Source organism: Fistularia commersonii, chromosome 3 (genome assembly GCF_037954325.1).
Source record: "Fistularia commersonii isolate RoL2024-O1a breed Wild chromosome 3, RoL_Fcom_v1.0, whole genome shotgun sequence".
NCBI lineage: Eukaryota > Metazoa > Chordata > Actinopteri > Syngnathiformes > Fistulariidae > Fistularia > Fistularia commersonii.
The window spans coordinates 23,674,358-23,687,016 of NC_141286.1; the positions used below are offsets into that span (position 1 = coordinate 23,674,358).

A 12,659-nucleotide genomic window follows, 5' to 3' on the forward strand; every position below is an offset into this window, starting at 1 on the left:
TTTTGCTCACGTTACATACACAGGTTTGAAACGTCAATTTGTCCTCTCCCTGGTTGAACCGATGCAATGTTGTTTCTTCTGCTGGTTGGACTTGAGCATAACGCGTAAAGCTGCCCCCCCTACAACTCTAGTTTGTACTGTTTTGTTTGCAGTGTCGGGCTGCATCCACAAGCTCCCCGCAAACAGTGACGCAGAGTATGCATATGTGCTTATTTAACTTTGGACATAAATGAGCCCTTCAATAGCCCTGGTGTGAGGTTTGGCTTTGCTGTACACAGTGATCCCCAGTGGTCAGCGTCTGTGTAATCTGGTGTTATATACCAGTAATTCATGACAGAATTGTTGCTTTTTTTGCTCTCTTGTGACTTTATTAAGTTAAGAATCGTGGCGAGTCCAATTGCAGCGTTTCGGCGACGAACCAACCAAATATCTCTTCCACGGTTCAGCAGCCATTGACAAATTGCATTGTTCTTAGTTAGCGTTAATGTCATCGGGTAATCGATATGGTAATTAGTTCTCTCATTTACCATCACTATCGATAGCTTGTTAATGCATCACCTGTGTGGATCCAAGATGACTGCGTGGACAGTTGCTCCTGAGCTGCCCGTGGCACCGGTCACTTCAGTGACTACTGGCGGCGCCTCTGAATATCGCTCCAAAAATTGGCACAAGTGATGCAATTATTTCCTGAACGTGCAATGAACCATCCTCGCCCCAGGAGAGGCCTGTTCATTTTTGGACAGTTTGGATTATTTGGGGATTTTTAGTGGAGGATTTTAAACCGTATAAAGAATTATTTAACGAAAACGCGGCTTTATGTGCACTTTTTTCCGCCGCAAATTCATTTCGTGGTCCGTTTCAGTGGCACAATGCAGCATGACGGGGGGAAAAGAAACTTGTAAAGGCACCAGGTAACACCGGCTAACATGTAGGTTGTGTGCTATTGTCACCCGCAAAACACAAATTCATCATCACACATAAGCCTCCATACACACACCCACATACGCTAATACAACACTTGCGTAAAGTGGCAGAACATTGCGCAACGCTGGCACGCGTTTGCTCGGCTAATTAAATGTTCCCTCAAACACTCGCCATGTTTTGAAATATAGGCCTTATCGTTTACACAGAAACACACACATTTGAACTGTATTTAGCGTTCCTCGGTGCAGGGAGGGGTTCAGGATGTCAGCTGGTTGTGCTTTTCGGTCCGGTTGTCAGATTATTCTTCCCACCTTCCTATTTTCTCGACAAACCACATGTCTGCTTAGGACTCCTAATAGGGTGACCCATTTACCATCAGCAAAGTCTCCGTATTCAATACCTCCCTCTGCACCTCCTCCTCTCCATCATGCACACACTTGCACGTTGCCTCTCTCTCTCTCTCTCTCTCTGCCACCCTTTTTTCTCTTTTGCCCTGCTTCCAGCAGAGAAAAGTAAAAATAACTGCTCTCTTGCAGCAAAGCGAAAGAGCTTTTATTGCCACAGTCTTGAGTCTGGCTCTACATGTGAGAATGAATCCCCTGCATACGTATCCATGTGAAAGCCAGAAACAAACAAGCGTGCTGTATGTTGCTGTCTTTCAAGCTTCAATAGAAACCAGTGCCTTGAAATTTAAAGGAGATAACTGGAGGGGATGTTCGGTTAAAATAACTTAATTATCTTCCAGTTTAAACAGGTTAAGTTTAGTGTTGGCGTGCAAGAGTGGAAAAATAATCGCAGCTCGGCCGCAGTTTCGGTAATGAACATCCGAGTTGTTGCAGGAGAACCTCCTTCAGATCCCACAGACATTTGTTCTTTTGCTTAACAACTAAAAATTGAGGACCAAAACACTGTTGAATGGATCTGAGCACAACCCCAAACTTTTCCTTTTAAATGCATTCATTACCAGCTCTCAGTGAACCCTTGTCCCTACGACCCGTCATTGTTTCCAGGCAGAATAGCCAAGCCTGACCAGAACAGTTAGTCTGTGGTTGTGGCTCGAATATGTTTGGCGATGAAAACGTTTTAAACGGCAGCTGGGATTCGTTAGATATCCATCGCTTTCCACCGCTGAGCTACAAAGATATTTGTAGCTGTTGGGTACTGCTAATCTCCGATCAGTCTTTATTAAAAATATTTATCCTCTATAAAATGTAAGTCTTCGGATGAGCCATCTGACATCCATGAGCTCGCTTATACTTGCGATGCTTCGTGTATACATATATATTTTTTCAGCAACGTTTGCTGTTTTCATGTCGCCGTTGGCGCTTGAGTACTGTGACCAAGTACAGCATCCTCGTCCCCTCACCGGTGCCGATCTGCAAAGAAAATCCTTCTAGGTACAAAGGATCTTTTTCATTCGACCTTCCAGATCTTATTCTGAAAAAAAGACTGTTTCGGCCTTTGCCTTACTGCTGCACTTAATATTGTAATTGTCTAATATAAAGTGTAATCGTTGTATTCAGATCGAATACTGTGAACTGACAAAAGTTTCTATTATTTGAACACCCGCGCCTCGAAAAGAAACATTTTATGCATAAAACTGGTCCCTGGTACAAAAAATGTCGGGAACAACTTCTTTACAGGATATTTATCGTCCTCTATTGGGTTTGTTATTCACACTCTGCAAACAGCAAAGTAAATCTGCTTACGCAGGGATTTTGGACATAAATAGTAGCAATAGCGTGGGAAGGTAGAGGTGTGATTTTTAATTTTGAAGGCTAACCTTCAAGGTGCAGTGTATGGCAGTGTCAGGAAAATACTGTGAAGTATTAGCCCCCGGCCCCCTCGATCGGCTGACTGCCCACATAGCGTTCGATTTCAGAAAAGAAACAAAACAACCCAAAACTGCATTTGGCTTCACAGTAGGTGAAGTACGATGAGCCAGGGTTCATGGCTCTCTTCCATCCAATCAGCAGCAGGGATGCATTTTCGAGGACAGGGTTCGAGAAGAAGTGGCTGCTGTGATTGCCAGATCCCTCCATATCAACTCCACAGACTTCCTTTTTTTAGTTCACATTCAGAAATTTAATAAAATCCAAGCCATGACTTTTTGGACGGACCCTCGATGGATCGCCGCTAAAAAAAAAGTGTGTGATCCTGACGAGGATGCAAGAAATCAGGTTCCCCATTGGCTGCTGCGCTGTTGAGGAAGGATGGCGTCTTTCGGTTTCCTTAGCGCTGTCAGGCCTTGTGGCTGCTCTGGCTCAATATCAGTGACATTTCCATTCATGTGTAAGTATAAGATTCTACTGTTTGTTAACACCTTAGAATTAGCTGAGTGGGAGGTGAATCAGTGCCATCAGCGGTAGAGGTGGAAATTGGTGGGCTTTGCGTAATCATGATCCAGACAAACATTTATTCAGTCTCGGCTGCCAGTGGGGGCTTAAGCCAGTCCCGGCTGACATTGGCCACGAGGCGGGGCTTAACCTGGACCGGTCACCTGTCAATCACAAGGCCACAAATAGAGACGTCCAACCACTCGCTCTCCCATTCACGCCTACTGACAATTTCATTGAATCTCCTGTACATTTTGGGACTCGAGGGAAGATGGAGAACCGGAGGGAACCTTCTCAGACATTGAGAGAACACAAAGACGCCACAGACAGACCAGATACTTGCAGGTTCAAACCAGGAACATTACTGCTGTGAGCGGGGAGTTCTTTCCACTGCAACACCGTGTCAGCCATCAAGAAAAACAAACATGAACTAAATATGGATTTCTTGATTTAAAAAAAGTCAAACACACAAAGTTAATCACTGTGTTGGTCCAGCACTGAAGAGAAGAGGGAAGAAAGCTCTTAAATTAGACGCAAGTGGAGGAGAACGCACCAAAGGACCCTGTAAAACAACTGACAGTGCTCTTCACAGAGCCAGGCTTTGGGAGAACACGTGGCAGTTCCAAGCGAAAGACCAGGAAGGATTCACAGATAATCACCATTCAAGTGTCAGCTTTCTGACCAGGGGGTTTAGATGATCTGAAAGATCACCTCTGGAATAATTTCCCACACAGTTATCCATGAAAGAAAGCACTCCGGGAGCTCTCAGAAAGAAACAATGTCGGCGGACACCTTTTCAAAAATAGGCCCTACCAGCAATAAAGGACAAACCGAAGTCCTCAAGGTCGCCACCAAACACAGAAAGCCCTGTAGCTGTGACAGAAGCTGAACATGAAGAGGCACCCTTGGAGTGGATGGTATGGCTGATCCGCGGGCAATGCTGCATACGCCAGAGCTAGGACTTTCAGAAAACTGTAAAAAGATCCCCGCGGCAGGAAAGGAGCCACAGTGGTTCAAAGAACCGAGGTTCATGGCCCTTGGTTTCTATGATGTCCGGATGGCTCATTCCTGAAAAGGTTATAAGAACTACCAAAAGTTCCAACAGTGCCAAAGGGGCTAATGATCTCTGGCAAAAAACAGGCCAAAGGTAGAAGAGGAGACGAGATGGTCTACACGTTTATGGGAAAAGTCCAAACCAAGAACGGCCGCTACAAGAAAAAACAGCCAGCGTGAGAACACCTAGTGCAAAGACCTCAAGACCGACAGCAAGCAAAACGACTTTGAAAGACAGGGGAGCCCGAGACCCCGTCCGAAGAGTTTCCACATAAAACAAGGCTCGACACACTCACAAATATTTCACCCAGAACAAATAGCCTGATGAAATTACGTGTAAAATATGGCATTTTCTTTGCAATATATGGATCTAGCTCACGCTGAAATACTGCAGCTGAAGAGAAAGCCGTATTTCATCTGTTGGCACATGTGTTCCAGTGACCCCTGAGTCCCCACGTCTAGATGTATTAAGTAATTTGTGCACATACATCTGTTAACTCCACAGTATGGACAAATAAGGCAGCTATTGACTAATTGATCTGAAACATGGTTCCTCAATATAGTTTCGACAGGAAAACACTGGGTTCACAAATCGCACAAACCGCTTCACCTCTGTTCAAACACAAGAACGTGTACGGTGGCGTTCTCCCAGAAGAAGAAGGTGACACGACGCCACAGTTAGCCGTGCTTTGCACTCAGAACAAATGCTCTGGTTTCGGCGCAGAATAGCTTAGCTCAGCTCTTGTCTGCGTCTCCGACTCTTCAGTCCTGGTTCATTCGGCGTGTCGTTTCCTCCGTGGTTCCGGAGTGCAAACGCTTTCCTATTCACGATTTCGCTCAATGTATATAATTCATGGCTCTTTCAAAATTAATGAGGCACAGTGTATATATATAGAAAGCAGGACAAACAAGCCATGTACTAGCTCTTAGTGTACCAACTTCACTGCCAAAACCACCATTATCTATAATACCGGGATTTAGTAAAGTGCATGATCTTCTCTACAAATTCACTTAAAAACCAACCATTTGTATACAAGAACAATCTGCAGAAATAGCGGAACTAGAAAAATTTAACAAAAATTCTCCTCCCTTTGTTGATTTATTTTTCGTAAACACACCAGACAGCATACAAAGATTAATTACACTTTAAATCAATAAACGGTAATGTGCAGCTGTTTCATTAGGCTCTTTTAGGGTAGGAACTTTTTGCCCTTACCGGAACTAGGCCCATTCTTAGTGCATCCGATGCATTGGAACCAGAGTCCATGGGCATCTGTTCCTAGAACCATTTTAGCTCCTATTCTGAGGCAGAGGCAGGGTCTTTTTACAGTTCCTTAGGAATGCGTGATGTAGATGTAGAACTCAAAAGCCATGCTCTTTTCCAGATACTTCTTAGGGTTCACTATTTTTAAAAACTCCAGTGGCCCCTGGTCAGCTCTTTTTTTTTGCGACAGAACCAACAAGAACCAAGTTCTTCTGTCCTGCTACGCTACAGAGGGGTTTCCAGGGCTTGCAGCAGAACATAAACTATCTTGAGTGTGGTGCTTGAGGTGCACGTTATAGACTCCTGCATCACACCAGCCCCTCCCGTTGTCCCCTACTGCCTGAGGGAGTGCAAAGCTAAAAAGCTTCCCTGCTGGAGGCTAGTTCTCCAGAACGTTTTTGTCTGAAAGGGGCTTTTGAATCCTTGAGCAGGCACATAGTATTGGTTTGCATGCGTTCTCTTTTAAATCAGTGTGTCTCGTCCTTGTCATTTAAGGAAACAAATTTCGGCCCAAATTTTTTTTCACGAAAACTTAAACCGTCATCGGTGAGCTCAGCATTAGATGGCATCATGAATGCAGGTTTGACATGAGTTGGACGTAAACCCACTTGTGCGCCGTGAAGTGCTTCCCTGTTTCTGTGGTCTAAGAAACAATTGTGTTTTTATCAAAACCAATGCTCGGCCCTTTGTCTTATTTGTGAAACCGACCGACCGCCCGTCCCGCAGTGAAAAGACTCATCTCATTGATGAGGTGTAACCCTCTGAGCTCACTGACGCTCTCACCGAGATTGAACAATTCATTAACATCAGTTTATTAATAAGGCCTTGGACGCAGGTGCCAATAATAGCTTTGGTAATCTGCCCTTGACCCCGGTTCCCCTCCAATCCTGCCAGGAGGGAGATTGGTAAATGAAAGCGGTGGCAATGGAATTGCTCGCGTTTGGGACTTGGAAATGTTGCATTTACTCCACGTGCAGAGAAGTTGCATTTTGATGTATCGGAGGGCAGCATGGCAGAGATAAGCATCCAGTGGAATGAAATGTAAATAGTGTCAAAAGAACGACTGCATCCGTTAAATTGTACCCGTTCCATCACCAAAGCATCATCAGCAGATTCTTGACAATGTTTCAAAGACCTTGAAAAGTTTAGAGATCGTTTTGGTGAAACTATGAGCCAAACAATGGACATTCTAGATGATATTCTTAAAAAGCCTCATGCAATATTTGTGTTTCTTCTTTTTTTTTCTTTTTTTTCTTACATACTGAATTTTTGGAAATACATTTTAAACAGCAGTAATTCTTCTTTTACCTAAAATGATCATTTTTCTCCACATCGGAAGAACAACTTAGCGGCTGAATACAATTAAGAGCCCAGACTTCAGATAATGGATTTTTCCGACAGCTCGAATACAGTGAAATGTGAAACGGATACAAAACAAAGTGCTGTTTATTGACAACACCGAACCACAGCACGATAAATTTGAAGGCCTGCAACCTGAAGAGAAGCGTGCGGATTTTCCTGAAGTCAGATCGACTGTTTGCTGTGAGCTAATATCACTTCCTTGGCTAATCTATGGGCATCATGTATTATTAAGAGGTCTGTGGAAAAAGAATGCCGCATCTGACACGGATTCCAAAGCCTTTAGACACAAAATTTCTTTTTTTTCTTTTTTTTTGGCTACAGTAATCAGAGAAGGTGAAATCGCGTCTTTTGCCGTGCCTTTTCAGACATTCGTTTTAAACGAACGCTCCTGCAACGTAGTTTGGAATCAATGCAGACGGATTGCATTTAAATTAGTCGTTTGAAAAATGGAAACTTCTGTGGTCTGGGTTGAATCTGGGAAGGAGTATCAGATGCTTCCCCGGGTTTGGACACCAGCTGCAGTTGGCACCGCTATTAATTCGTGGGCAACACTGTTAATCCACTGAACGGCAATAAAACACGAGTGGCGCCATTTTCGTGTTTGACCAATTCAACCGTCACATTTTCATCCCAGTTAAACCTGAAAGAGCTTAATTTTCGCAGCTGCCCCCTTTCTCTCTGTGGAACACACTCAAAATTACCTTTGAAACAAATGTTCAGTCTTTCTCGCTCTGAAAAAGCGAACCTTCTTTTTCACTCCCTCTCATATGAGGAAGTGACAGCCATACACACTGAAATGCTCATTTCGGCTAAAGTTAGCAAATGTCAGCCGACTGCAGCGACTGACAACAATGAGTCACTCACTGACTTTATGACATTTGTGCTTTTGTTAAACTATGTTTTAGTCATCATTAATGATTAACTGAAATTTCCGGACTTGTTGTTGTTTTCAAGTCTTTCCCCATCTAAATGTTAGCTTCTGCGAGACGTCTTTCATTTCACACGAACGCACAAACCGCGGCCACACCCCCTGCCCCCCACACACATGTTTTGTGCAATACTTTGCAGAAAAACCAGGAAGATGCTAGAAGGACGCTCTACACAATCAGTGTTTCATACATACACACCCAATAAGGTTAAGTGCGTGAGTGGAAAATAATGTTTGAAATACACACTCCGATATGAAGCCAGTAATGGAGGGCAGGTCAGTCGATCAAGCTGTCAATCAATACTTTTAATAAACTTTACTTGTTTGCACATGCCAACCAAGTACTGTAATTTCTGCACTATAAGGCGTTCCTGAAAGCCTTTAGTCTCCTCAAAAACCAACAGTGCGCCTTAAAATCCGGTGCGCCTTACATATGGATCAATATTGAGCCGCAACAGGTCTCGCAACTACGGGAAGCAGCCACCAACTCCATTTTCTCCCATAGAAGTAGCGCGTGGTGTATGCTGGGATATAGGACTGCGCGAAGCGTGCATTTTCATTTCCATCGGTGTGTGTGTGTGTGTGTGTGTGTGTGTGTGTGTGTGTGTGTGTGTGTGTGTGTGTGTGTGTGTGTGTGTAAAGACCGCAAAATGGGTCCTTTCAAGAGTCACGCTTACGACGCAGAGTCAAAACTCAAGGCGATCAGTCATGCAGTAGAACACGGGAATAGAGCAACAGCAAGAGAATTCAACATATATGAATCAACGGTACAGAAGTAAAGAAGACTAAACAGAGTTTCTGAGGAAATTGAGCGCGATGGACACAGTTAGAGGACAAACTTGAACAGTTGGTTGTTGAACAGAGAGCAGCAAGTAGAAGCGTCTCTACAGTCACTATTGTAATGAATGCAACAGCGCTAGCTAGCATCATGAACATCAATGACTTTAAAGGCGGTCTTTCTTGGTGCTTTCGCTTTATGAAAAGCTTTGAACTGTGACAAATGGAATCGGAAATACATTGTTTTCAACAAAGGCGGCGCAAATCTCGGTGAGAGCTATCGGTATGCACGGTACCCTATTGTGAATGCACTAACCTGTTTTGGGAGTGAATGGAGTTGTCAGAATGTTGGTTTGTATTCTATTAACAAAGTTTGACTAACTGAATTATCTGACTGTTTTGTTGACATTCCCTTTAGCGCAGCTTAGTTGATACATAACGCAACCCCAGCCACTACAGTAGTTTCTATTCAATGCGCCTCATAACCCGGTGCGCCTTATAGTGCGGAAAGTACGGTAGAATGATTCGGTTTTCTTGGTAACCATTTACCGCACCATTGGCAGTTTTTCAGCCATGCAGGGAGGGAATGAGAAAATCCCATCAGTGTGTCAACACCAACAAACACAGGCACACATGGAGGACGAGCAACAAATTACCTTATTTTATACTTAAAATGTCAGACTTAACAGCAAAATGAGAAAGACCGTCTTACCTTATGCCTGCACTTAAGCACCACTCCATATGCCCCTTCACAGACAGACACACAGAGAGAGACACAGAAAACATCAATAGAAAGGCCGGGCGGAATGCGCTTTTAAAGTTTCGCCACCTTAATTACATTATGGCCTTTGGAAACCCGCGCACGTATCTGGAAGAAGAGCAAGTTGGGGGCGGGGAAGGGCAGAGATGAGGCAAACATGTTTGTTTCATGACTGCAGGTTTTCTTTGCAGTTTAACTGACTTTTTGATAGAATCACCGCCTTAGATTTCAGCGGCCGACACGGAGGGTTGACTCCAGCATTTTGACTCCCGGACGATGACTAGCGGCGATGTCGATGACAGTTAAGAGCGAATTACCAACAGTCCAGCAAACACTCGGATACTCTGTCATCTCGCATTAGAGCAGAGCACCGGGACACGCGTTAGACCGGCATCCTTTAAATCAGCGACAAATGAATAAAAGACACACTAGCCTGGTCTGACGCGACGGGACCTGGATGGATATTTGCAAGGGCGCTTGAAATTTTTTGCTTCTCGTTTAATTCATTGTGCAACAAGCCATCGCCGCTGTCTGGGATCCGGGGAGGAAATTGCTGGCCGCCCTATTATTCCTCGGCGTATCTCTCAGAAGCAAACACGTGCATTAAAGGCCTGTCTCTCACAGTATTAGGCATGGGCTTAACCTTCATATATTTGGCGTTCACAGGGACTGGAGAGCGAGTGCATCTTTGTCCATTTTAAAAATACTCTAAATTTACTTTGTAAGTAGTTAAATCTATGAATGCGCCTCTGTAACTAATGCAAACTTTGGACTTCCACCATTTCCAGAGGGATCCGTCGACCCCTTCAAACAACCCGATAACTTAAGTCGCCTTTACTCTCCCATGAGTGAATCTTTTCTAACACGCCAACCCGTCTTTCAAATCGCCCACGCATGACTTTTAATGTGAATAAACAGCGTGCTTTGGGCACTACGACGACAACGTCCAGGGTTTTCCTGACATCTGTGATGTAATATTTACATTTCCCGCCAAATGTTTTATCTGGGGTTAATTCCCCAGCAAGCAGAGCACCCTTTTGGAGGACCTGCCATCGGATCCTCAATGGGTGAGATCAGGTTTAGATTGCCGGGGTCGGGTTCTGTTTAAGCCCCGGGCACAAATCAGTGAAGCTGAGATTAAGTTCGAGAACCTGGGTGATTCTCTCTGTTATGTCAGAATTCAGGTTATCTTATAATTTTAAAGCAGATGACATTTCGCGTACATTTTGTATTTGGCTGATTAGCATCAAAAAGTACAGTCATCCTAAATCAGTTTTGATTGCTGGTCAGCTGACGTCAGCATCGGGAAGCCAGCTATTAGCGGATGTGAAAATTAGCACGTTGCTTCAAAGAAATGTGATTTTTTTTTCAAGCTTTCACACAGCATCCTCCAAGTTTTTATATTAAAAGAAAAAAAATAATCCCAACTCAAGTCCCGTTGGCGTACTCAGAGAAATACCCCGTTTCAGGCACGTAACATTTTCAGAAACACTTTTGAAAAGTGGCAAAGTCTTCAATAATAGATGTCTTAAATAAAAAGCACACGGCGGTGCTTCATTATTCATCGCTCGTATGATAAATTCATGCACGCCGTATTTTGGTCATGCATCCCAACGCAGGTCTTAAGAGTGGTAGCGGAGGTAGCTGCGAGAACGGTCGGCTGTGCGAGAACACCCACCTTCACCCACAATGCCAAGGACCTCAAACTTATTCATCACATCACAGATGGCGGAGGGCCCCTCCAGCTGGTGAAAAGAGCCGCTCGGGTTTCAGCGGCGAGATTCCTGGTTGGACCAGCGGTGGACGGAGTCCGGGAGAAGCGTGGCGGCCGCCTGACCAAACCCCATCTTCACTCCTCCCTCGCTACCGCTCTCTTCCTCCAAGGCAGCTTTTTTTTTTCTCGTCTTTTTCTTTTACGAACCTCTCCGACTCGAGCGGATTCCGGTTGAGCTAAATTTTTTTTTTTCCTCCTTCCGCTTCTCACGCTTGACCGTCTAGCGCTCTCATCCCAACCTCCAAACGGTCACATCTGGGGGAAAAAAAAAAGCCAAGAGAGAAAAAAAAAAAAGATAAAAATAAACGTTATAGGGTCGTACTACCCACGACTCCTTGCACGAGGGGTGGGAGGCTGGTGGAGTTCCTGGCGCAGATGGTGGCTAAATGGGGCACGTAAATGTACAGAGACGCAGCGTTTCCTTGAGGACATTTAAATCATGGATGACTTGAGTGTGACACACTCGTTCCGCCCCCCCTTTCCCCTCGAGCCGAGGATGACGATGATGAAGACCGTCCACTTTGCATTGCTAACTTTTCAAAGTTTTTTTTTTTCCTCTTCGCACTGTAGAGGCTCTGGAGATCCCTGCCAGTTTGTCATCGGCCAAGGCGCGCCTAAAAATATCAGCAGGATTAAAAGTCTGAGCTGCCGTGCGTGATCCCCTGAGGATAGACTCTAATGAGGGGAGTGACTCACAGACTTTCCCTTTACATTCAACCCGAGGATCGAAAAGAAGGCGTGCGAACCGCTGTCGAAATATTCGGACGCGCAAATCGCATCTCCGCGACACCTCGCTGTAACCCGAGCGACGTTTGCCCACAAACTCCCGGAGCATCAGCACCACGACCCCGACGGACTCGGGGACGCCGACAAACACGCCGAGGTTCGGCCTTTGAGTTCGCCCGTCCTGCTAGCATACCGACTCTGAGCTTTTGTGCGCGACCTGCAGTGTCGTGCGGTTGTGTAAAATCTTCCCCTCGCGGTCAACATTTTAGCAGCCACGTCCCCGAGCCGCTGCTGTCACCCGTCACCAACTTCTTTACGACCAAACATCTCTTTTGCAACGCGAACGCTTTTGGACCGGAGCCACCTAAAGCCTGGATCCAACTTCAGCTGCAGCACAAACACCATTTCAGTGTTGATTTTGCTCATGCGCGCGTACGTGTGTGTGTATGTGTGGGCGTTATCCTATGCAGTGTGCGCTCCACGCAGCTAAGACTTTCCAGGAAAAGCGGTCAGGTGGATGTCGAGGCCGTCCGGCGACACTCACTGAAGGAAAGCGAGCCGCCGCCGGTGGAAGCTGCATCCAAGGCGGCCTGTCCTTCAAAAGAGAACCTCCACCTGCCCTGTGCTGGTGCTGCTGGAGCACGTCAGCCAGGGTGCTTTCAATATGCATCCATACATCTGTTTCTCCCAGCAGCCATCAGACGACAGTTGGAGATCAGTGGGAGGAGGTGGTGGTGCTGATGGGGGAGATCCCA

The 12,659-nt window shown here is 45.3% G+C and overlaps 1 protein-coding gene across 5 annotated transcripts in view; it reads right to left on the reverse strand.

Annotated features, from left to right (window-relative positions):
• cdkl5 (cyclin dependent kinase like 5) overlaps positions 1–12,659 on the reverse strand; it is a 34,867-nt gene that overhangs the window by 21,442 nt on the left and 766 nt on the right. For all 5 annotated transcript variants that reach the window (XM_086144284.1, XM_086144287.1, XM_086144288.1 and 2 more), the window contains exons 2-3: positions 11,083–11,433; positions 9,357–9,391 (exon numbers count right to left, since the gene is read on the reverse strand). In XM_086144284.1, coding sequence (XP_086000410.1) covers positions 9,357–9,391; positions 11,083–11,119 — 72 coding nt within the window. In that variant the 5' untranslated portion in view covers positions 11,120–11,433. The remainder of the gene's footprint in view (positions 1–9,356; positions 9,392–11,082; positions 11,434–12,659) is intronic.